The following is a 27,090-nucleotide window of genomic DNA, read 5'->3' on the forward strand; positions in this document are numbered from 1 at the left end:
TTTTGAGTAACATTTTTCTTTGAAAAAAAAAATAAATAAATAAAACGACAAAATGAATACAATCAAGTCATCAACCCGCTCCCAGGGCGTAGCAGTGATAGTAAAGTACTTACATGCTGTTGCCGCGGCCCGAGTTCTCTCAAGCCTAATATTTTCTCAACTTAGTTCCTGGTGTTAACTTTTTTTTTTTTTTATAAAAAAAAAAAAGAAAAAAGAAAAAAGGGTCATCAACCCGTCAATCCTTATTCTAATATGGATCTATGAGAACCGGAGTTGGGGGAAGGAAAACCATAATCCATATGTAGTAACCTATAACCCACTTTCCAAACAGACCATAGCCATGCCTTCTCACCGATCTATGTCAAGTCTCTGAGCTCCTTCTCACTTTCGGCTTTCTTGAACAGTTGAACATGTTGTAAACGGAGATATACAGAATAAGCAAAGAGTTGCCGAGTGTAATAACACCACAACAACCACAAAGAAACAACTTGTTTCAAAGTTTTGGAGATTCGCTAATGGAGTACAGAAAAATCAAAGACCAGGTTAGCTATTTTGGATCTTTTACCTGAAATCTCATCTGGGTTTTGTGTTCTTTCTCAATTCTCTTTAATAGAATTCAATGCCATTGAATAACTGTCGAGATTTGATTCACTTTTTACATTTTGCCGATGCCATCTTTCGCCAATATTCTGGATTCCTTATCTGTGTGTTGCAAACTCAGTCATTCGTAAATTCCATGTGAAAATTTTCATGATTATCATTGATTTTGATCTGTCCGCTTTGTCTAATGTCTACAACTTATAGTTCGTGCAACTAATTTTCAATATATATATATATATATATATATATATATTAATTCAAGTCTTCTTTTTGATTCTCTGTTCAGTCACTTCAGCAACTTTCAGCATTAGATCGAAGTCTTTCCATTTTATTTCTGTATAAATTCAACCAAATCACTTTCAATTGTAGTTATTTAGATGTGCTAAGAACCCATTTTTTAAGATTTATTATCTTTGTTGAATCAGGGTGTGTTATCTATCATGTTCCTTGTGTATTTAGAAATTGTGCTTATATGAGTTGTATATTGCAAATTGTAAATTGCGAATTGATTCTTTTGATTGCATTTAACATGCACTCATATTATGATTAATATATGCAACTTATAGGATGAAGATGGGAAGGCAGCTGACGATGATATAGAGAGCTTACATGGGAAAGCTCTTTCAGGTGGTATGTTTTTGTTAAAGCTCAACCTTGAACTTGATGCAGCACCCACTGGGTAATCTATCATGCTTTCTGGGAATCATGAGCCCATATGCATTTGTCTAGTCCTAATAATAGCCATTGCTGTTGCATTTACTGTAGGTAATGTGGCCGTCTTTGGAGGTAGCTCTACCGAAAGATCTAAGTGGAAGCTCAAGTAAGACATCATTCAAATCGTGGTGGTGTCTTGTGCACTGGATAAAACAAATAGAAATGATATCTTAATCTAATATCTTATTTCTAACTCTTTCCCATTTGATATAGGTCAGTTGTCACACTTGCGCTGACTGTGCTTACGAGTTCACAAGCAATACTCATTGTCTGGTCTAAGAGAGCTGGAAAATATGAGTATAGTGTTACAACCGCAAATTTCTTGGTGAGAAGATAGTATTATTCATTTGTAATAAAATGGAAGGTATGAGTCTCAAAATGTTAAATCTATGATAATTATTCACCTTATAACACCAAGGGCGGTAATAGAATCAATTCTCATAGGAATTAAGGTTGACCTTTAGTTTCCTCCTTTTGGAATCAGGTGGAGGCTTTGAAATGTGCATTCTCCCTCGCAGCCTTGGGAAGAATCTGGAGAAATGAAGGTGTTACCGATGACAACAGGTTTGCTATATCATCTTTTCCTTTTTCCTTTTTCTTCGTTTGTGTTTGTAGCTTGTAATTGTCACATATCTTTGGGATACAGTACTCTTATATATTAACAGATCTGCAATGGTAGTCAATTAGGTTTTTTTTCCAAAACTTTAACAATTATGTGCCAGAAAGAAATTTCAATATCAAGGATAAAGTCTGTCACTGTAATACATAAAGGGATTTAGGCCCAAAATTCGATTGGTTTTACCTAGGGAGAAACTTCTGACCGCCATTTTGCGGTCCCCTTTCTTGTATCACTCTCCCAGTGCAACCTTTTATTCTGGGAAAATAGTTCCTTCATCACATGATTCTAACATTATTATTTTAAACTTTTTTTCTGCCCTATATTCTTTACCCTGTATAAACTCAGGAATGGTATTAAGTTGGAATTATCAGTTTGGTAGGAGTTTTGCATGGTGTGATTGTTGACTAATTGTTCCATTCTTGTTATTTGAATGTTTCACTTAAATTCTAATCCACTGTATTATTGATCAAGGAACCCTTCATAAATTTAGATGTTGCAATTTTTTTCCTGTCTTGATGTATGCCTTGCTATTATTTAGGTTGAGTACAACATTCGATGAAGTTAGTGTTTACCCCATTCCTGCAGCACTTTACCTTGTCAAGAACTTACTTCAGGTAGGTCGTATTCTTCTTTGGTTTTTACAGTTATTAATTGCTTTGGCCTTCTTGTTTTCTGAGACATCACTTTATGTGGCAGTATTACATCTTTGCATATGTGGATGCTCCGGGATATCAGATACTGAAGAACCTGAATATTATCAGCACCGGTGTGTTATATCGAATTATTCTTAAGAAGAAGTTAGTCCTTCTACCACTTGTTAGATTCCTTTATGTGTTGAGAGATTAGAGGAGAAGCCCTTAAAAAATTGTTCGATGTAGGCTTGTAGCAAAGGATTATGGTTTGATATTTTTCCTTGTTTGTTCTCCTTTGATATAAAAGAAAGGAAAACTTTTAAGCAACACAGTTTCTTTATGCTTTTCCATTAATATTCTAAATCCAAAATTGTTTCTTGTGGATCATTATTAAAATCCATAAATAAGAGCATGTAGGAGCTGAGTAACTTTTATGCTCTTTACCCCACCATTGACAAACTGAGCTACTATATTAATCTGGAAGAAAAGTTTTCCAAAAGTCAACATTTAACAAGAAAAAACACCTAACAGAACAGGACTGTGGGGCGACCCTTGTTAGAAATCATGTTCTGATAATTAAATATATATTTTTTTCAGGTTAAGTGAGATTCAGTGGGCCGCTTTCATTCTATTGTGTGCGGGGTGCACCATAGCACAACTTAATCCTTCGTAAGAATGATTATGAAATTATTTTAATTGCATTCTTGTGGGGTCTCAATTTTGATTGTTTTGGTTGTTTAAGTGACATTGCTTTTACTGGTGTATTTGGCATATTGACCTTGAAATCTCTTTGTGAGTATCATTGGATAGTTCAATTTGATGGGCATGTTGATTGCATGTCTATGATATACAGCCTGACTTGTAGTCAAGTGATGAATGTATGTGAAATCATATTGCACTAGTGCCTAAACCTACAATCCTTTAATTACTTTAAACATTTCATCAGTTTTTCTAGACATTGTTCTGTGTGTATAGAAGGGAGGAACATTGTTCCTCACTTTCTGTTTTTTTTTTTCACCTCATTTAGATTTTCTTTTTGTGTTTTTTCATTTATTGCCATTTCTTACGCAATAATATTGTTTATGCAGTTCTGATCATGTTCTTCAAACTCCCTTTCAAGGTTGGGTGATGGCAATTGTGAGTTATTGACATTTTGAGTTTGATCCATCAAGTTGAAGTGAAAATTTGACTCTTCCTTTTTTTTTTTTTTTTTTTCTAGGAAAATGCTTCTTATTGTAACGGTTACTAATTCCTCTGTAGGTCATGGCCCTTCTAAGTGGTTCTGCAGGAGTGTACACAGAGGTAAATTTGTTAAGCATCCATTTTGCTCTTTATGATCAAGATCGGCAGTCATATTTAAAGCATTATTCATGTTCAGATGAATTCCTCATTCTTTAAAATTTTTCAGGATTTATTTGATTCTGGTTGGTAAATAGTTCTTTTAGAGCTCCCCATAGAAAATATTGGTTATGCTATGCAAAAAGGAAAAAAGTGGGAAATCTCAATCAAATCATCTAGATTCTTGTTTTTGTTTTGTTGATGAGCTTCCTTCTCCTTTCTGCAGGCTATTATTAAAAAGCGTCCTTCAAGGAACATAAACGTGCAAAACTTCTGGTTGTATGTCTTTGGGATGGCCTTCAATGCTATTGCAATAGTGATTCAAGATTTTGATGCTGTCGTGAACGAGTAATTTGAGATTGCTCTTTCCTTCTAATTTTACTCATGTTTGTTTTCTAGTCAACATTTGACATTTACAAAGTTTGAGCTTGTCTGCTGAGCATAAAACATAGCAGATTTAGAACTTATATGGGTTACATTGGCATCCTATAGTTCCACGATTATGGTGAAAATAGTAAATTAATGGCACCACATGGAGCTACCATTATATTGAAAATAGTAAATAAAGTAATTTGGATGATACTTGGTTTCCTAATTGATAGGAAGATATATATTTTCTCTTATTTCAGTACATATTTTCTTCTATAGGAGGTGCTCCTGTTAAGTCATTGTTATTAGGCAGTATACCAAGATTGAAAAGATCAAATTCCAGCAATGAACAAACAAAACGAAGATATGAACTGGGTAAATAGAAATATTTTCTACTTAAGAAAAAAAAAATAGAAATATGTTTCCAGTTTATCAAAATTATGAGCTTTTTCGACATCCATATGATCTGCTAGAGTAAATCGATTTCCATTGGGTCCCAAAGTCTTCAGTTACAATTTTTTTTTTTCTTTTTCTTGTAAGCATTAATTTGTTTGAAGATTCAACATGTTTTGTGAAATAGGAAGCTTTGCTATCACTGTTTTGTAACTAGTAAAGGTCTAATTTTCTTGTACAATTAGAATATATCACTCCTGTATGTTTTACTGGTAAATATTTTCTTGTACAGAGGGTTCTTCCACGGGTACTCATTGATTACAGTCCTCATGATTCTTAACCATGCACTAAGGTAATATATATCTCCTTTCAGAATTAATATAGTTCAGCAGTAGCTTAGTTGCTTCTACTTCCTAATTTTCTGTTTAGCAAGAATTAATTCTCATAAGAACGTGTGAATCTTAGTGTTTTTGTGGTAATTTTTTATTTTTATTTTTTTACGAGCAAGTTTTTCTGGTCGTTATAATGTTGCTTCAAACTTCATGAATCACGATACAATGTGAAAAATAACCAGGACTGCCTCAGGAACTGTTTATTGGTTGCATGTTGTGCATAATCAGTGAAAAATTTAGGTACATTAAATAATTATTGTTGTCCCTGAATTTAAATGAAGGACTGTACTGACAAACCTTTTTCAAGACTGATTTTTGTAGTTTGAGATATACATAAGGGGTCAAATCACATTACCTCCCTCTACTTTCAATTTTGTGCAAAAAAACCCCTACTAAAATTAAACCACCCACTGAACCATAAATCCTTATCACCTAAGAAGCACGGACACTCTAAAATGGGCGAAGAATCCGTGTCCGACACGTGTCGGACACGGACACGCGTCCGACATCCCCGACACGTGTCGGACATGCCAAAAAACGTGTCTGGAATTTTTTTATTTTTTTTATTTTCGGACACGGCTCGGACACGGCTTGGACACGGCACAGACACGGCTCAGACAGCTCGGACACGGCTCGGACAGCTTGGACACGGCTCGGACACGGCTCAGATACGGCTCGGACACACTTTTCTGGATTTTTTTTTTTTTTTTAAAAATTTTTAATGCTGATATGTTAATTTTTTTTTTTTTTTTTAAAATTTTTAATGCTGATATGTTCTATTTTTTGTTTTGTACTACCCTAAAGATGGTGATATATATATATACTAACCTAAAGATGCCACAATTCGCCGTGTCCGTGTCCTAAAGATGCTGATATATATATATATATACTAACATATCAGTGATATATATATATATTCCAACCTAAACATATCAGTGTTTTTTTTTTTTAAATTATTAATGCTGATATATATATATATATATATATATACTATTCGCCGTGTCCGTGTCCTAATTTTTTTGGATTTGCCGTGTCGCTGTGTCCGTGTCGTGTCGTATCCATGTCCCGTATCCGTATCCGTGCTTCTTAGCAGTTATCGCATTGCCCCCATACCCGTGACTGACCCATCAATTAGGTTGCGAAATGACAAAATTGACCTTATAATTTAATATTAAATTAAAACCATATAATTATTATTTTTTTTGATAAGTAAATTGTATTAAAAGCGTTCAAAAGGGGAACGCGTCCCAAACTATATAAAGACAAAACGGAGCCTATGAACTCAGAGCTCATAAAATCAACAATATCCTCAAGAGAGGAGTAGTCTCTCCCCTGATCCCAACAAAACAAATTACAAATGATAGAAAATTTTAACACCCCAATGGAGGATTCCTTTCCCTCAAAAGATCTTCCATTACGCTCTCTCCAAAGGCTCCACCAAATACAAAAAGGGGTCACCCTCCAAAAAACTCTGGCCTGAGCCCCCACCCATTGCCCCCTCCACAAATCTAACAACTCCCGAGATGACCGAGGCATGACCCAATGAATACCAAACAGGCCAAACATCAAACTCCAACAATCATGAGCCATAGGACAGTGCAACAAAAGATGATCCACCGACTCCCCATTAATCTTGCAAAGACAACACCTATTAACAATGATATGCCTTCGCTTCCTCAAATTGTCCAAAGTCAAAATCTTACTGCAAGCTGCAGTCCACACAAAAAAGGCTACCCTAAGAGGCGCCTTAAACCTCCACACCGTCTTCCATGGGAATGAGGTACCATGAAAACCAGAAAGGCACACAAAAAAGGACCGGACCTGGAACATCCCCTGAGAAGAAGGCACCCAAATCAAAGAATCTGCCCCAGACCCCTCCACCTCCTGTCCGTAAAGGAGAGCCAAAAACCCAGTGACATCATCCAGCTCCCAATCCTGAAAAGGAAACGCACATCCCAAGACAACCTTCCACTATCAAGGCGATAGTAGTCAGCAACCATAGCATGTTTGTCAACAGCAATCCTGAAAAGCCTGGGAAACAAAAGGGCCAAAGGCCTATCATCACACCATGGATCCTCCCAAAACCGGACATTTCTTCCATCCCGAACTCTGAATCTAATATGTTTAGAAAAAGCATCCCACCCCTTACCAACGGCCCTCCACACCCCCACTCCGCTAACAGACCTGACTGGTCTAACTGACCACCCTCCTCTCTCCTCCCCAAAGCGACATGAGATAACCCTTCTCCATAATCTGTGTCTTTCCTTACCAAATCTCCAAAAGTACCCCTCAGATCATTTCCAAGCAAGATCAACCACTGATTATGTGTGTGTATATATATATATATATATATACCAGCACACTATGCATCAATCACATTATTCACACACACACACACATATATATATAATATGATTCGAGGATGGCTTGATTCGCGAAAGGGATCGAATTCTAGGTACGGACAAGCGAGGTCTCGAATTTTCGGCAACCAGCAAGGTCGCTGCTTGCGACCACTGAGGTCGTCACCGGCGACAACCTCCTGTTGTATGGGGGATCGATGGTGACGACGAAGTTGGCCAAGACTCATAACTACCATAGCAGAGGAACACATGGCTGTCGTATGGGGGATCGATGGTGACGACGAAGTTGGCTTTGTACATCTCCGGACGCTAACCCGAACTTGATGTTCTCATTAGCTTCTGTCATGCCGGAAAGTAGGGTTTGCAGAGGGTGTTTTCTCTCTCTAAATTTCCACAATCTCCATTTAACCACTATAATTCCTTCTTTCCAGTGACGGCATCTCTGGCGACATATATGATAGCCTTTATTCAGTCTTTAATTGAGCAAAAATGGGTATTGTTTTTTTCAAGCTTTTAATAGGTTTGAATTTTTATTTTTTATTTTATTTTATTTTATTTTATTTTATTATTATTATTATTTTTTATTTGTCAAGCTGGGAAAGTTTTTAGAGAGAAAGATTATGAGTTTAAGAGAGAGGGTTAAGAGGAAGGTCTGGTATTTTTTATTTTTTTTTTCAAGCTGGGGAAGTTTAGAGAGAGAAAGGTTAAGAGTTTTAGAGGGAGGGTGATGAGGAAGAAGACCTAGGGGGTATTTTTTAATTTTATAATAATTATATATTTTTAATTTAACATTAAATTATAAGGTCAGTTTTGTCTTTTCACAACCTAATTTACGAATATGGGGGTTGTTGGAAATTTTTATCTATAAGTTGACTCAACGATTATGGCAGATTTATTGGGTCTTCAATATAGGCTAATTTTTAGGGATTTTATTTTTATTCTGATTTGATTTGATTTGATTTTATTCTCTTTATTTTGATTTGATTTTATTTTCTTTTCCATATTTGTCATTTTCCGCTTGTATATAATGATAGTCAGGCTTTCAAATTGAGTACGCCAATTTTACCAAGTTACTTTTTGGTATCAGAGCCTCAAACTTACGCCTCCCCCATCTCTCTCTCTTTAACCGCCTCTTTTAATATCTCTCTCTATCTCGTTACAGCCCCTTCCTTATTTTTTTTTTTCACAGGCCTTCTCTCTTTTTCAGGTCGCTGTTGCGACAGTCCTAGGGGGAGTCAATCTCCTCTAGGTTCGACCCCTGTAGGGGTATTCCCTTAGTCTTTTTTATGCACTAAGGGTCAGAAGACGTGTTTGTAATTTTTTGGGGTTGCCGAGATATTCGGCAGCATTTTCGGATTAGACCACCGTGTCTCCGGCTTCTTGGTTTGATCAAAATCAGGTTTATTCCTCCTTTATTTGACATTATTGGTAATCTGTTGAATTTATCTATTTAATATTATGGCTGAATCAAGTAATAATAAAGAAACTCTCTTTTCGGCGTAACACACATCGGCTCAAGGAGTTACTAGTGTGCTGTTGAATGGCCGTAATTTTGCATCCTGGGCTCGTTCCCTCCGCCTCTATGTTGGTGGAAGAGGCAAATCAGGGTGGATTTTGGGTACTGAAAAGAGGCCAGATATTAAAGATCTTAAATATGCTCAGTGGGATATGGACAATTGCACTATTTTAGGATGGATGTTTAATTCTATGGAGGAACGCATTTATAATACATTCATATTTTATGACTCTGTTAATGATTTGTGGACTGCTTTGAATCAAATGTATGCTCATTCTAGGAATGATGCTTGTATTTTTGAATTATATCAAGATATTGCTAAGGCCTCGCAGGAAGGCCTTAATTTGTCTGTAATTGATTATTTTGGGTATTTGAGATCTCGTTGGGAGGAACTAGCTCAATATGAGCCTCTCAATGAATTTCCTTCTGAGGCAGCCTCTCTTCTTGTCAAACGTCTTGATCGTCAGCATACCTATCAGTTTTTGATGGGATTACGCCCAGAATTTGAACCACTAAAGTCTCAGATCTTGAATGCATCACCAATGCCATCCCTGTTGGAAGCCTTTGCTACTGTTGATGGTGAAGCACGCAGACACCGTTTAATTCAGCCCTCAATTGTTCCTGTACCAGTGTCTGAGCCTGCTGGGGATAGTATGGCTTTTGCAGCCAACTTTGGATCACAAGCTTCTGGAGGTCAGATTATTTATCACCATTGTGGAGGGGTTGGACATGTTAAGGCTCATTGCTTCAAATTTCATCCTGAATTGAAGCAAAAATTTTCTAGGAGCCGTTTATCTGGAACTGGTTCTTCTCGTACTGCGGCTGTTGCAGAAACTCTTGTTCCTACTGGTGGATCTACTGTGTTTCCTGGACTGAGCCAGCTTCAGTCTCAGATTGGGCATATCCAGGACCAGCTTGGCTCCCTTGCTTCTAGAGTTAGTGCTCCTTTAACTGTTCCCACTGCAACTATTGCTACAGGTACTCCTACTGCATTTCATGTTAAGGCCAAACAGCCCACTTGGGTTCTGGATTCTGGGGCTAATGATCACATGACTGGTGAGTTATCAGTTTTTTCTTCTAATGTCATACCTGTTACCCAATCTGTGTATCTTGCGGATGGCTCTACATCTTACATTCACAGTAAGGGTGATGTTTGTCTGTCTCCTGATATTACTCTTTCATCTGTCCTTCATGTACCTAAATTTGCCTTTAACCTTTTATTTGTTAGCCGGCTTGCAAAAAACCTCCAATGTGTAGTTATATTCTTACCAGATCACTGTTTGTTGCAAGACCTTTGTTCGAAGAGGATTTTTGGTAGGGGTTATGAGCATGATGGGCTTTACTACTTTGGGGAACCACCAGGAACGAGTCTTCAAGCTTCTGTCCTACCTACTTCTAGTGTTTATGATGTTTCTTTTCGCACTTCTAGTTTGTGGCATGCACGTTTAGGGCATGTAAACTTTCAATATCTATGTCTATTGTTTCCTTCGTTAAATAAAGCATGTAAGGACCATAAGTTTCAATGTGAAGTTTGTGAGCTTTCTAAACATACTAGAACTAGCTATATTTCTCATATGAGTCGTGCTCCTAGTATGTTTGATCTTTTTCATTCTGATGTCTGGGCCTTTCCCCAGTTACTGCTTTCTCTGGACATCGATATTATGTGACATTTATTGATGATTATTCTTGTTGTACTTGGGTTTATTTATTGAAAAAGAAATATGATGTGTTTCTTTTATTTACCCAGTTTCTTCAAATGATCAAAACCCAGTATAACACTGTTGTCCGTAATATTTGTTCTGATAATGGACGAGAATATGTTTCGAATGAGTTCCGGTCTGAACTTAATAAAAAGGGGATTTTACATCAACTCACTTGCTCCTATACTCCTGAGCAAAATGGCGTGGCTGAACGCAAAAACCGTCATCTTATGTCTGTGGTCCAATGTCTTCTGAGTGGTATGCATGTGCCTAAATTCTATTGGCACATGGCTGTTCTTACAACTGGTTTTCTGATTAATCGTACTCCCAGTCAAGTTTTGGGTGGTAAGGCACCACTTCAGATTCTCCAACCTGATTATACATTGTTTCACCTTCTGCCTCGAGTTTTTGGTTGTACTTTTTTTGTTCATAACCGTAGTCCTTCTCGTCATAAACTTGATGATAAATCTATTAGGTGTATTTTCATGGGGTATTCTGCTATGTCAAAGGGCTATCGTTGTTATGATCCTGTGACGAAACACATGTATCATTCTCTTGATGTGACATTTCATGAAACTGTTTCTTTTTATAGTACTAATTCTGTGGTACAGGATTCTCTCTCTTGTGATCTGGAGAAGGAGATTTCTCCTATTGCCCGTCCTGTTCATCTATTTGAAAATCACACTGTCCTGGAATCTCCTTCTCCATCCATGCAGGGTTACCTTCCACCTTTGCAGGTCTATTCTCGTCGCCATCGCACTCAACCTCCCCTGCCAGAATCATCTTCAGAACCAGGTCCAGGTAACTCTCCTTCTCCTATTGCTCCTACAATTCCTGAGCGTATCTCCCGTTATCCTACCCGTGATCGTCATCCTCCTAATTGGTATGGTTTTTCTAGTAGCACTAACCACCCTATTTCCCAGTATGTCTCCTATGATGGTCTTTCAGGTGCATATAAATCCTTCCTGGGCAAGATTGGGACCGTTTCTATTCCTCGTTTTGTGCCAGAGGCCCTCCAGGATCCCAATTGGGTGTCTGCCATGACAACAGAAATTGATGCTTTACACCATAATAATACATGGGAACTTGTTGCTTTACCTCCTGTGGAGAAAACGGTTGGCTGCAAATGGGTCTTTAATGTGAAGTACTTAACCGATGGTTCTATTGATCGGTATAAGGCTCGGTTGGTGGCAAAAGGCTTTACTCAGATTCCGGGCAAAGACTTTAGTGCTACCTTTGCTCCTGTGGCTAAGTTGACGTCTGTGCAATTGCTCGTCTCCTTGTCTACTGCCCATTCTTGGCCTCTGCATCAGTTAGATGTCAAGAATGCATTTCTTAATGGAGACTTACTTGAGACTATATATATGGATCCACTCCCTGGATTTCGGGCTGAGGGGGAGTATGCTGGGAAAGTCTGTAGGCTACGGAAGTCTCTTTATGGTCTGAAGCAATCTCCTAGAGCTTGGTTTAGTCGTTTCAGCGATGTTGTTTTATCCATGGGCTTTGTGCGCCGCCACTCAGACCATACTTGTTTTATTCGACGTCGCTCTGGTGGTCGTTGCATTATGTTATTGGTATATGTGGATGATATCATTATCACAGGTGATGATGCTTCAGGGATTGCTCAGGCGAAACTTCATCTTCAAAAGTCCTTTGATGTGAAGGACTTAGGTCCTCTTCAATATTTTCTTGGAATTGAGGTTGCTAGATCCCGTCGTGGAATTTCTTTATCTCAAAGGAAATATATTTTGGATCTTCTTCAAGATACTGGCATGCTTGGGTGTTGACCCGCTTCCACTCCTATAGACCCCAATCTTAAACTCTCTGTTGAGTCAGGGGAATTACTTCCAGATCCATCCGTATATCAACGTTTAGTAGGTCGTCTTATCTACTTGACTAACACAAGGCCCGATTTGACATTTGCTGTTAGTGTGATTAGTCAATTCATTCATGCCCCTCGCTCAGCTCATATGGATGCAGTCTACCATATTTTGAGGTACCTTAAGTCGTGCCCTGGTCTTGGTCTGTTCTATGCCTCAGGAAATCAGTCTGGACTCTTATGCTTTACTGATGCAGACTATGCTGGATGTAAGACAGATAGACGTTCTACCTCTGGCTTCTGTACTTTCTATGGTAATTATCTCATATTATGGAAGAGCAAGAAGCAGGTTGTTGTTTCTAGATCCTCTGCTGAAGCTGAATACCGAGCTATGGCTCAAGGTACTTGTGAGCTTCTTTGGCTTCAATCAATTTTGGGAGAGTTGGGTCTTGTACAGAAAGGTTCTTTAAGGCTGTTTTGTGACAATAAATCAGCCATTATGCTTGCTTTTAATTCTGTTTTACATGAAAGGTCGAAACATATTGAGGTAGACATTCACTTTATTTGAGAGAAGGTTCGATCGGATATCATTAGTCCTATTTTTGTTCCTTCTTCAGAATAGACTGCAGATGTGTTCACAAAGTCTGTTGGGCCTTCTCTTCTCCAGTCTTCCATAGTCAAGCTGGGCTTAGTCAACATATTTGCTCCAGCTTGAGGGGGAGTGTTGGAATTCTTATCTATAAGTTGACTCAACAATTATGGCAGATTTATTGGGTCTTCAATATAGGCTAATTTTTAGGGATTTTATTTTTATTCTGATTTGATTTGATTTGATTTTATTCTCTTTATTTTGATTTGATTTTATTCTCTTTTCCATATTTGTAATTTTCCGCTTGTATATAATGATAGTCAGGCTCTCAAATTGAGTACGCCAATTTTACGAAGTTACTTTTGGGGCAATGTGATAAGGATTTAGTTCAGGGGGTGGTTTAATTTTAGTGGGGGTTTTTTGCACAAAATTGAAAGTAGAGGGGGGTTATGTGATTTTACCCTATCTATAATTTATGTGGGACGCGTTCCCTTGTTAAACGGTTTTCTTTCTTAAATGAATTTACTTATCAAAAAAAAAAAAAATGATTGATGAGAACTTAAAAATGGTTTGTCACATATGGTATGCACCATTTATAGCAAATATCCTTGTTACCCCTTGATTTTTCCCAATTCAGTTGATAATTTTATTTACAGTGAATGTCCTTTTTACCTTGAGTGAAGTCTATGATGGCTTAAATATAATGCACTTGAAAAATAAAATCTGAATAAATTAATTTTTGGTCCCTTTGCTTTAAATCAAATATTATATGTATGCTTCTTTTTTAGTTTTCTTTTCTCAAAGAGGAAAAAATGAAATAGAGGAAGAAGGGATATCAACAAATTTGGGTTCAGTGCTGGGCTTGGTAAAAACATATTTCTATCAGCAGGGGCAGGACACAAAGGGTGGTTATAACATCTATGATTTACCTTTCATTTTAAAAATTAACATTGCAATATTTTGAAATAAATCTTTTCTGTAATAAAACTTTATGGATTTAGAGAAAACTTCTATTAATATGTTAATATTCAAACTTCAAAAGAAGCGGTCACTAGTAATCGTCTTATTGAATTCATATTAGGAAACTCATGCACAATTTTTTGATTTTTGGCGCTAGTTGATTACTTTTAGGATTCATGTACCTTATCAGAAAAATCTGAGACTTGCCCTCTTTATTTTAAGATTGAATTTGTTACAAGAAAAATGTAAAAATTGCACCTGTTATTTCTTTTGTTAAAGGTTTTAAATTTAATACTCTTAAGAGTCTCCTCAAAATATTAAACAAGAGAAGGAAACTTTTATTTTAACAGGCTCTTGTTTTAAAATTTCTTTACATGCTCGGGAGGAGTTTTCATCATCATAGAACCCTACTATTCAACAGAATTAGAAGAGACCAAGATAATGGTAGGCTTGCTTTGTTTGAAAGGAGGTAAAGAAGTTTCGGAACAGGTTTATTGAAGCAGGAAGAAGATGTATTCATTTATGTCAACAGTTGACATTTAATTAACTGTACCTCGCCATCCCTAACCTGCATTTTGGTTTCACTGGGGATTTAGTACTAGTGCCAGATTTGATCATGATCTTCAAGTCCTTTTGGATTATAACAATATCTAATTTGAATTATGTAATTGCTAACATGTATGCATGTTTTATATAATATCCTTAAATTTTTATATATAGAGAAAATTTACAGTTCTGTTTTTGGTACAAGAGCATCCACCGGTTTTTTAAATCTTGAAGACTTGTCTGAACCACTTTCTGATTAAGTTTGTAATCGATTTGGTTATCTTATGGATAACTACTAACCATGACATGCATATTCGTTTTATAATCTGCTTGGTGTGGGATGAAAAATTAAAAGGGAAGGTAGGAGGGGTTGAGAAGGTATCTGTAAAGAACCTACTTTTGGAATGCAATAGGTGCTACATGGGTAAGGAAAGAAAGCAGCACATAAAGCTGATGGGTAAGATTTGAGTTAACTAAAATGACGACCTTAGAAAGAGAAAAGCAGCACATAAAGTTCATGTAGCCAATCGAAATATTTGGGATAAAGCTTCATTCAGTTGAATTACACATCAAGTTTAATTGTTTCTAAATTGACTCAGATGCCGGTTAATTGAACAATGTTTCAAGCAAGTAGGTATTTGCAAGTTATATAGTTATGCCCTCAAATATTGCAAAAGATATTCATCTAAATATTTCTTTTTGGATCAAAATTTTAGGAAGACTGCAAAAGATGTGAAATATCCTCCATCAATTGTTGCTTGCAAATTGGAATTAATGACTAACCTTCATATTTTGTTGAAATAGTCTATATTTGTTGTCAATCGTGCTATTGACCGAATGTGGATATTTATTTATTTATTTTTTTTTTCAATTCTCTAAGTGCGTAATAGTTTGTAATTTATGCAGTGGCATTGCTGTATCAATGGTAATGAAGTATGCTGACAACATCGTGAAGGTAAGATAGCAAGATAATTTTTTTATTTTTATTTTTATTTATTTATTTTTTTCATTGATGTACTAATTCACATCTTTACATCTATATATACTACAATTATTATGCCTGGGTATATATCAGTTTTATTTTGTTTTTTTTTTCTAATGAATTGAAAGAAATTGCTAGAATGTTTTGGCTAAAATGTATATGTTCTTACTTCATCTTGTAACATTAAATGATCTCTTACCATGTTCACTTATGAGAGAATGATCTAGTACCACATACCTACATTATTGTGATGGTGGGATATTGAGGGTGGAGGTTGCAAAATATGATTTAAACTTACAATTTTATATATTTTTAAGTATAGTAGTCTGAAAAATCAGTTCGTAGCAATGCGGACTGAAGCCAAAGTTTCTACTAGGCATATCATTTGGTTCTCTGTATCTGTCCAAAATTGTTTCAGTAAGTGGGCGTTATATGCAATCCTACTTCTCTTGGTTATTAATACAAACTTTCTTTTCTTCAAGTTGAACTTTTTGGTTAAGTTGTTAATACCATGATACTCTGAAAAGGATCCTATGTAATTGCCTGGTCAAATGATTCTTATAAGAAATACTGTGTGTATCAGCAAATACTAAGGAAAGGCATTTGTATTTTGGTTAACAGCTATTTATCAATGCCTCATCTCTCAACCAAAAATATATATAAGTAACAAGGACGTTGATGCTAATATTTGAACTTATTTTCTTCCTCCATTTTCTATATTGCATAAGGCTTAAGCATCCTTGCAACATGAAAATCTTGCCATATTAATAGATCAACATGATGACACATATCAGAGATCACTTGGCACTCATTATGGACTTCTAAGATTGTATTGTAGTGCTTATTTAGCCGCCCAAAATTTTGCAGGTGTATTCTACTTCAGTGGCAATGCTGCTGACAGCGGTTGTTTCTGTATTCTTATTTAGGTTTCATCTGTCCATTGCCTTCTTCCTTGGCTCCATGTAAGTACCTTTAGGTTTATTTTTTCAGGTCTTTGTTGTAGCACGCTCAATAGGTTTTAGGTAAACCAGTCTTTTCTGCCTGTTTGAATAGGATGGCAAATGTATAGTGCTGGGACCAAGTAGGATCGTATTTATTTAATAGAGTTAGATTATAAGTTAAATGTTTATTAAGATACCACCACATCAATCTTGTCCTCATTTCTGCATGTGTACCATGTGCAACATGCTTAGGAGCTAGGGGTCTTGTTTACTTTGGAACAAATCAGAATGTGAAAGCCATTCCAGAATGGTGGTTAGCTCTAGTCTGAAAAAAAAAAAAAAACAAGAGAGCATATTATGATTGGGTATGTTTTAACTTTTAGTTCCTTCGTACTAATTCTACTTTTTTTCTTTTTCTATTTACATGTGTACAGTGTTGTCTCTGTCTCAATATATTTACACTCCATTGGGAAGCTGCAAAGATAGTGATGGCATTTCATTTATTCTTATAGCCCATTGAGCATCAATGTAAAGTCTAAAGGCCAATATTCTGTGTTTTTTTAGAAAGTTTTTCGATTTGATTGTTTTGAATTTACCAACTCATGAGTTTGGATAATATATGAGTAACATGATGTTTTATCCTGTAATATTTACCACCATTAAATCAAATATCATAGTGAAGGACATTTTGATGTTGATTAAGAGGATAAATTTAATTAATATGGTGTGATTTTATTTAAGCATTTTGTTGTTTTGAGCGGCTGAAGCACGTGGAAGGTTTGGTGTGTGTGTGAAGTGCCAAATTGTGTCATATTGAAGCTTACATAGGAAGTCCACTTTGTTGTGGAAAGGATGTAGTTATGTTTGGAACCTTACATAGGAAGTCCACAATTCAAGTTCACAAGGGATCACTCTGCTAAATTTCTTACTCGATGCGCTCTGTGTCTGAAGACTGTTTCTTGCCCTAGCTCGAGCTTCTCCTTCTGTCCTCTCTCTCAAACTGGTTTGGTCTTCCCCAATTGATCTATTTCTTTTCAATTGAAGTCGTAGCCCCAGATTTTCTCTTTCTCAAGGTGGGTATCAACATGGAGGTCTTGAAGAGCCCCCCAACTGCAGTAGCCGGAAACGATCTTTCCTGACTTCCTTTGCTCTCCTATCGACGAGTCCTCTAACACTCTTAGCCGTCTTCAACATCAATCCCACCGCCGGTAATTTTCACTCCTCAATTCCCTTATTTCCCAATTAATGAACCCTAACTGCTTATAGATTCACTATATACACACGTATACACATATAATTAACATGAATGCTTCAAACGCACAAAACTTGAGTGTTAGCTTTTTGTGGGTTTTGTTGATTGATCTTAGTGGTATATAATTTGCAGTTTATTGGCTTCTTCTTCGTCTAATTGGGTGAACATCTAATTCAATTCAATTGAGAGGCAGCAAAGTCAGTCCATCAACAGGTTCGTCATCCTCTCACAAACCCTACTTTTTCATTTTTGAATATTCTTCTTATGGCTCTGGAAATATTCTAATTTTGCATTAACCTAAATGATACTGATGAGGTTTAACCTCTTTTTTTTGGGAAAAAAAAATCAGAATAAACTAAATTTAGTATTGCTATAAATTATTGGCCTAATTAGTTGTATCCATCTTCTTTTGGAACTAAATTTTCAAAAAGTTTTATTGGGCAAGAAAACAGAAGGGCAATGGTTTTTTTTGGAAGCAATTGTTAATTTGTTATAGAATGCAACACTTGTATATTGTGCAATTAAGAAAATCTCTAATCACCAAAATTACTGATCCACTTGAGCAGCCAAAAATGTTGTCAATTTAATGGATTTGTAAATTTTGCACTAGCTCAAAATGTTTAGTTGAACACGTAAAGTGATAGTTCTTTATATTTTTGGAATATCCCATTCATTTGTCTTAGTTGATTGGACTGATAGTTTGGAATGTTTTCTATGAATTGCTTGTTTGTTTCGTGCCGCACATCTTCTCTACAAGGACTACTAGAGCGACCAAAAGTTTAGTGTCACTACTTACTCTTCTACTAGTGTTGGAAGTGTTATTTATTTTTGATATATATATATGTTTTCTGTTGCTTCTTAGATCTTATTTGCTTGGTGAGGCTAGAGTTATCTCTCTATTTATTATTTTTTTTGTGTGGTGTTATTTGTAGAGTATTTTTATATCTGACTCAATGTGTTTTGTTCAAAAATTAAAAGAAATCAGTTCAATAGATTTGATACTTATATCCTCTCTGATCTTTGATCCACTTTCAACTTTTGGTCTGTGTGATTAATGCATTATGGACTTAAAACATGTGTGTGCGTGCGCGCGTTATGTGGTTTTATACATTGCATATAGTGAACAATTTCTGAAGGGAATCTGCATTCTTGTCACTTTTGATGCCATTTTGTTTTGTGTAATATATCGTTGTGGTTTACTTATTTGATTTTTATTTCTTTTTATAGAGCTTGTTATATACTTACACGTCCAACCACATTATTTTAATCATTATGTGTAATGATCCGGTTATTTTCCTTCCTTTCCTTTTTCTTCAAATTTTACGAATTAAATTTTTCCGTTGTTATTTCTTTTCTATGTTCGATTTTTTGTCACTTGGTGTCGTCTAGAGTGCCCAGAAATGATTTTTGAGACTCTTTCCTTTGGATTGACAATTTCTCTTAAGGACCGAGTCATTTTCACATTTTCACTTTTTGGACACTATTTACTTTTCGTCTTTTTTCCGTTTGTCACTTTATTGGCACAACTTCACTTTTCGTGTTCGGATTTGATTCCGGTTTTGCATGCATCCACAATATTTAAATTTCATAGTATGTGTATTTTTACTTTCTTAGAAAAGCATGCTAAGTGTTTACTTTTCTTGTAAAGGGTATGGATGCATAACATTTTTGTAATATTCTTAACTTGTGGGGTTTTAGTTAGGGACCATTTTGTAATTTAATTTAGAAGATATTTTCAAAAAGGACCTTTTTGCAATTGTTGGAAAGTGTGACAAGTATCACACTCTCATTGGTCCATTTGTTGACATTTGTGTGAAGACACTTTGATACCTTGGATGATGACATGTGGAGGGTGGAGATTCACCCACTTGTTGGCCTATGATTGGACCACTTGTTGGTTTAGATTAGTGATAAGTATATGCTCCAAATTAAGTCCTGCAATTATTTTTGGGCTACTTTGGGATTATGTTGTTAAAGAGGGATTTTTGTGCAATTGACCATAGATGTGTGTGTTGACCATGGTGTAAGAGCACATAGTGAGTGGAGGATTTCTATTTCCTCCACTCACACTTAATCATTTTGTTTCATTCTCTTCCACACTACAAACCCTAGCCACCATTAGAGAAGTTTGATGCTTAGGCTTTGACCTTGATTTTTGAGGCCCTTCCACTCACCTTTGACCATGAAATTTGGAATACTTTTTGTTCCCCTCATCCTCCTCTATATAACTCTTGAAGGGTTTGCCATTTTATGTTGATTTGACTTGGATTCTAGAGAGACACTTCTCTAGTGAGGTAGGGGGGGTTATGGTTTATTTTTCATGTGGTCTTACTTGCTTTTGTAACGAGTTATAAGTTGTATGCATGTCTTATGTTGATTTGAGAAATAAATGATTAAATGGTAATTTGCATGTAACTTACTTTAGACTTGATATATGGCATGGTTATGACTTGATCCTTGTTATATATTAAATTGGGATGATTTAAATAAGTTTTCAAATCTAGAGATTTAATGAATTTAATTTGTTTAAATTCTAGTTAATGGTGTTTTGCTTGTATTCCATCTTAGACTTGATATATGGTATGATTATGACTTAGTCATTGTTATATATTAATTTGGGATTATTTGAACAACTTTTGAAAATTAGAGATTTAATTAATTTAAATTAATAAAATTCTACATGATGATGTCTTGCTTATTTTGCTCATTTGATTTGATATATGTAATGAACATGCTATATTGTTTAACATATAATAATTCGAGGTTATTTGAAATTTAGAGAATTTAATTATTTTTATTTAATTAAATTCTATCTAATGGCTTCATGGATCTAATTGTATTTTAGAAGTTGTTTCTATATTCAAATCATGGATTTTGACTTGTTGTATATTCACTTGGTTATGTTTTGAGTATAGGATAACATTGTTGTTCTATTTATATTCATGAGAGCATGTTTTCCTTATGGATTATATTATTGCCTTGTGTAATGAGTTGTACACTTTGTTCTTGACATCTTTCATGCTATAGTAGTTGTGAACTTAGAGCATGTATTGTATGTATTTCCAAATTTGGTTGTGTGTGGTAGATAGTTGATTATCTTGTATATACATGTTGATATATACGTTGTTGTACAACTTGTTGATTTTGGAAACTTGGGGATGTCGTTGTTTGACTACGGTTAGGACATGGTTCTAGTACGGGGGAATGTCCCTCTATAGTCTAGTGCGCATATAGGGCGCTTACCCATGGGCTAGCAACCCTAAAGTAATCACGTTGTCGGTCTGATCTGGCATGATGTTCGAGTATTCACCTTGTTTGATTTCGCATTTCAATTCAAGTTGATAACTAGATGATGTTGTAACTTGTTGTTCCTTATTTGATTTCCCATTTTAAGTTCAAGATGTTAACTTTGATAAATCAGGCTTTATGCGTTGTATTGGAAGTTCCAATGTTGGTTAAATTGCATCGATATCGTGCTTTGTGGTTTTATGTTCAAATGTAACTTATGAATGATCTTATAAATTCATTTGGAACATAGACGTTAGGTGGTATGATCTACTTAAGTTGTTTTCGTGTTTTAGATTTCAAGTTGAGGATTTTGAGAATTTATATCTTGTTGCTTTGTATAACATGCTTCTATGTTGGTTGGAATTGCATGAATGATGTGATTTATGCTAGAAATGTTCTAAGGTAACTTAGGATGCTCCCTGAGTCTAACCTTTGACATGGACGTTAGGTGGCATGATCCTTTTGAATTATTTCATGTTAATGTAAAAATCTTGTAAGAAATCGAGTCTATGCATGCTTATTCCTTACGAATAAACTTATTTACTCACCCCGAAGTTACTGGGGGTTTTGTTCAGGTATGAAGACTTGGTTCGTGATGTTCATCATTGCTTGGATGATTATAGACTTGAAGATTTTAATTCTTGTAAAAGTTGGCTTGAGATGCCACTTGTAGCCTTATTTGTCAAGATGTGTATATTTGATTCCATTTGTGTAATGTGTACATGAGTACACTCTTTACAATGTATTTGACATGTATGAGATGAGGCCGGAGGCCAATGATCATTATTTTGTATCCTATGTAATTTTTGATTTCATGAAATATTATGAAAATGTTGAAAAATGTCAAGTTTTTGCTTCCCCACGTTTGCATCAGGTGTGGGAATTCTATTTCTATTCTTTCATAGGGTCTCATTAATCATGTTTGAAGTGTTGCCAAAGGCCAAACGGTAATTTAAAATCATTTGTCAATATTGGTTTTCAAATTTACCATTTCATGTGCATTTTTGCCTTTTTGGCCGTTGGGGAGTCGGATTTTACATCGGTGGTATTTTTAAGTCATGGACTATTGTAGCACGTCTTAATAGGTAAGTTATGTTTGCGTACATGATCGTTTTCAAGAAAAACCTCATCCTTGGTGATTTGAGCTTCCTATGGACTCGTTTTGTATTTTTATTGCATAATCTGGTTTAAGGGTATTTTGAGTATTTCATTTGAAAAATAAAAATTTTTCTTGACATGGTCATGTAGAAAACATGATTTTAGGGGGGTGGGGGTTTCTTCTTTGTGTTTTCCAAAAAACGTCGTCCTGGACACGAAAATCCCATTTCGAATTCAGTTTTCTGGTAAAAATTTTTTTACTTGTTGTCAGCCTCATCTAATTGATTAGATGAGCCATCTAATCGATTAGATGGTTTTCCGTGGGATTTCCTGCATTCTATTTTGGCGTCTAATCGATTAGATGGTCATGAGTTGTATCTTTTGACCCTTTTCTTCATTTGATCATAACTTTGTCATTCAGACTCCAAATTGAGTGAACTTTTTTTTTTGAACTTGACTATTTTTTCCTCTTCTATCCAACGATGTGCTTGGTTGCACCTAAATATTCATAGATAATTACCAGTTTACCCTTTTAGCCTCAAGTGCTCATTTTTCTTTGTCTTGTCGTTTCTCCTTCGTTCGGACTCCGAATCATGCGATTCTTGAGTCCATCTTGATTAATTTTTCGTTGTCTTTCCAATGGTGTGATCGGTAGCACCCACTTTCATGTTAGAAATGACCGTTTTGCCCTTAGGTTCATTCTTGTCCGTTTTTGAAACGCCGCTTCCACATTTGTTTTCTTTGAGTTCCGTGACCTTATTGAGTGTCATATTGGTGTCTTAGAGATGCGTTGTATCTCTAGAGACCGTTTTATTTTTTTTGCTTCTGCATTTTGGATTCGTTTTCGGATTTACATTCGATTCATTATAGGACGCACTGGCCTAAAAACCAGGGCCGTCACATTATGATACAGTAAACTCTTTGAAATTGATTGAATATTCTTGTTATTTATGCTTAGGCTTTAGCAAATATTTGAGAGAGCAGAGCATAGTGCTGGGACAGCTAATGAATTTCAAACTAATCCATTGTCTGATATTTGGAAACTTTTGTCTTTCTAACGGCTAAAACAAGCATGCTATGAGTTTTTGAAAGCGCACATGTGATTGATTTTAGAAAAAGTTCATTTTAAAGGATAAATGATCACTATAAAATCTAAGATTTAGCATTAACGGTATTGGTGACAGTCCTTTAGGGACAACAATTTATTTTTTGCGTTGAAGTTTATAAAATAAAATAAAAAATCCAACCTCCATTTCTGTTTCTGTTAATTTTTTGCGTTCGATATTTTATTTAATATATATATATATATATATATTTTTTTTTGGTTTTAATCTATTAATATAAATGTTATTGGCGATATTGTTTTAATCTATTTATTTTATGTAAAATGCCAGTTACATGGATAAGTCTTGGATTCATCATCACACTAGGGGTAGTCGAACCTATTTTGATGGCATAGAAAACTTCATTAAGGTGGCTAGTCGTCATTTACAGGCAGACGGTATTACCCGATGTCCATGTCGTTGTTGCAAAAACAAGGAATATCTTGAAATTAAACAGGTTAAGCAACATCTCTTGAGTAATGGGATGGACAAAGGGTATACCAATTGGATATATCACGTGGAGGTTCCTCAGGCCAGCAATAATGTTAATATTGATGCTAATGTTATTCTGCATATGCTTGTTTATTTTGATTTAATATTACTTGATTCTTCATATCAGCTTGTAAACAGAATTATGGACACTTCTGAGGCACCAATGCGTAGAATATTAAGAACCTGCATGCCTCAAACTCGAACTGAGACACCATCTACAAGTTCAGCTGCCACACAACCGAGTGGAGAAGCTGATGGTAGTAATTCAGTAAGTCAACAGCCTATTATGGAAGGTGATGATAATACTTTACAGACGAGGCCACAACCAAGTAGAGGTGATAATTATGCTTCATTATTAATTAACCACAAGCATTTTTGTAGAATGACTATATTTTAATTAAGTTGATAATTTTGTTTTTCAGGCCAGTACGAAAAGGGCGTGGAAAAGCAAAGAATATAGCCCCACACAAAGCTAAGGAACTCTATGGAAAGGATGTTCCAATTCCGATAGAGTTTGGGATGGGTTATATTAAACCTGTTGGCAAAAATCACAATTTATGGACGGCTGAGGTTGGCATCCATGCGAGAGATAAAAAAACATATTAAAATATAAAACGTGGAAGGAAATTCCAGATTATGAGAGACAGGTCTGCTATGACCATTTTAAGGTAATGAGTTCTTTTTATATTCTATATCATAAGGGGAATACTATATCATTTTTAATTTTGCTATGTATTTTCTCAGTGAGATACCACTCTGTTAAAATATTTGTTTTGTTGACTTGCTATTTATTTTTCACATTTTCAATGCTTTTTGTTGTGTGAATTATTGGGCTCTTTTTAACTTAAATTAAATGTCCATTTTAAAGGTGACCTTTGGAGTGGATGCACGTGACAATGAAACTGATTTCAAACGAGTAACTAAGGAAATGTTTGAACGTTTGAGGAAATATAGATGTAAATTGAAGAATCATTTTGACAAGCATCTTCCAATTGAGAATTCACGCTTTCGTCCTTATGGTATTATTGATCTTGATGTTTGGGGAAAAATGTGCGATTGGTGGACGTCACCAGAATTTCAAGTTCGGATTTTTAACCACTTGCTTTAAATTATTTACTTGAAATCATTGATTATACTACATTGATTGACTAGCTATATAGATTTCTTAACTTGTATTATTGTTTGAATTAATATGTAGAAACTAAGTGACAGAAATAAAGGCAACCATTCGAAGTATAAGATTTCTTATGTTTTTGGATCGATGTCTTTCGCTAGACGCTATGATGTTTATGTACGTAATACTTAAAATAATAATTATAAAATTTCAATTTATTATCCATCTAAATCATATTTTGTGTTGTAGCTGAAAGAAAGTCAAGAAAGGCAAAACGAAGAAGATGAGGAAGTTGAAAGTCCTGAGGAGGGTCCTGCTATTCGTATGTACAAGGACATGCATTTTAGGTAAGAGACTGGATGGGTAAACGAGATGGCTAAGTAGAACTATGTAAGTTTTTTTCTCCCCATTTTACTTTCTTTTTATTTTTCTTAATATGTTATTATTGCCATCTTGTTTGATAATAAGATTGTGTGTGTGTGTAGTAAATTAGATACAGTATATATACTTATATGTAGAAGTATATATAAATTTTCCACTCTAATACATTAAAAAAATAGCAGGAGGAGGGTCTTAGTTAATATGTTTCCTGCATATATAATGAACCATCATGTTGGAATTTTTTTTGTGCTTTTAAAACTTAATTTGAAAGCTGTTAAATCAGTTTACTTCAGTTTATTTTGAGGAATGTTTTTGGATATTACTACACTGGTTCTGATATCACAGATGATATGTCAGTTTACTAAACGTTTACTTCGTCACGTACTTGATTGTTTCATGTATTAGAAATTCCCCATTTAATCTACATGCATGGTTGTTGGACCCTACAGCTGGTTTTATGCTGTCATGCAGCCATGTTATTCTTTTTCAGCCATTTTTTCCCTTTTAGGTTTTTTATTTGTTTGTTCATTGCACGATGTCACATTTTTTTGTGCTGTATATTTTATATATATATACTCGATGAATTGATGGACTACAAAAGCAAGGGAACAAAACCGCCTTGCGGCATCATTCACTTGACCCATACATACATGTGTAGGGATTAACTTAATTAATTAATTAATCCATATATATATAATGCAATCACTATCTAGTGTGTAGTGTACGTGTACATCTACCATATTTGTGTCCTCCCACCAAGAAGTTCCCAAGTTGCACAAATCATAAAGACATTGGACAGATGAGATATATTACAGTTGGAAAGAATAATCAAAACTACCTTTGGATTTAAATATATGTGTGTGTATATATATATGGAGATGGATGAAGCTAAGGGACCCATTGGCATTATAAGTGTGTATAGATGATAAGTAGATTTTGATTAAAGAGAGCCCCCTAAGATTTCTCAAAGAGAGTGAACACATGCTAACCACTACACAATATATAAACTTGTAGGTTGGAATCATAAAGACAAGCATGCATCAGGCCCCTTCCCTTTTTTTACCTTTAAATATAAACCAAAACTATAAGCTAAGTATCAACCTAGTTACCATTTTTTTTTTTGTCGAATAGATGGGAAGATTACACAGCTAGAGCTGTCCAGGGCCACCACTTTTTACACACACAAACACACTCACTGGGGGAAGATACACACACACACATATATATACTCCTGCAACATTGACAAAAGATGCATCACATTTCTGAAAACCACCGTCTAGCCAGATACCATCCTTTTAACAAGTTTTAAAAATCCATAAAAACATATTAAGGCGACTTCTGCTTAAACTGTAATTTCTAGATATTATTTTTGCCATTTTAGCAATCTTTTACTAAATATTTGTGAAAGATTATATTAAAATCTTATTCTTCCTAAAGTTTATCTAAGAACCATTCTTCGTAAAGCTGATTCATAGGGTGTGTACAGCTCATAAAGATATGTTAGAAGGTACGCATCACAATTTAATTATTTTATTTTTTTGGTTCTCCTTGGTGATTGGATAAAGCAGAACTTAAATAGAAAACCTTGTGTAGGAAATTAGATCAAAAACCTCAGAAAATAATATTGCAAGCCATCCCATTAGGCAGAAAATTTCTGAAAACCACATTGCCTGCCATAAAATTTCAGTCAAGACTGATATAAGCTAATTGTTGGCACAATTGTGTTGATGAAAATTGAAATAAGCCTATAGATAATTGAAAGGCAAAAAAGAACTTACGCCTCCCCAACTAAAGAAGTCTGCTATTCACCCACTTAATACTGCACCTAATATTCCCTCTATTGTTAGTATTGAAATGAAAACAGAATACCGCAAATGAGGAAAATAAGTAGG

The 27,090-nt window shown here is 35.3% G+C and overlaps 1 protein-coding gene across 7 annotated transcripts; it reads left to right on the forward strand.

Moving 5' to 3' along the window:
* The first annotated feature begins 204 nt into the window (after window positions 1-204).
* Window positions 205-21,851, forward strand: LOC132300752 (CMP-sialic acid transporter 4-like). Of its 7 annotated transcripts, none has more exons than XR_009480554.1 (17): window positions 208-542; window positions 1,167-1,230; window positions 1,366-1,420; window positions 1,528-1,639; window positions 1,799-1,878; window positions 2,472-2,547; window positions 2,630-2,730; window positions 3,163-3,234; window positions 3,654-3,702; window positions 3,826-3,867; window positions 4,130-4,251; window positions 4,958-5,017; window positions 15,454-15,502; window positions 16,397-16,491; window positions 16,905-17,678; window positions 17,855-17,935; window positions 21,566-21,851. XR_009480554.1 is itself a non-coding variant. In XM_059797973.1 (16 exons), exons 1-15 carry the CDS (start codon window positions 516-518, stop codon window positions 16,954-16,956), a joined length of 1,056 nt encoding a protein of 351 aa, XP_059653956.1. In that variant the 5' UTR covers window positions 207-515; the 3' UTR covers window positions 16,957-16,998; window positions 17,855-17,933. The 7 variants fall into 7 exon arrangements, 1 of the variants encoding a protein (XP_059653956.1); XR_009480553.1 differs by having other exon boundaries at window positions 21,586-21,851; XR_009480555.1 differs by lacking the exon at window positions 3,163-3,234 and having other exon boundaries at window positions 207-542; window positions 21,586-21,851.
* The last annotated feature ends 5,239 nt before the right edge of the window (window positions 21,852-27,090 follow it).

The sequence above is a fragment of the Cornus florida genome, unplaced genomic scaffold (genome assembly GCF_030987335.1).
Source record: "Cornus florida cultivar Cherokee Brave unplaced genomic scaffold, ASM3098733v1 CherokeeBrave_3.0.0_Hap2_Chr03, whole genome shotgun sequence".
In the NCBI taxonomy this organism is placed as follows: Eukaryota; Viridiplantae; Streptophyta; class Magnoliopsida; order Cornales; family Cornaceae; genus Cornus; species Cornus florida.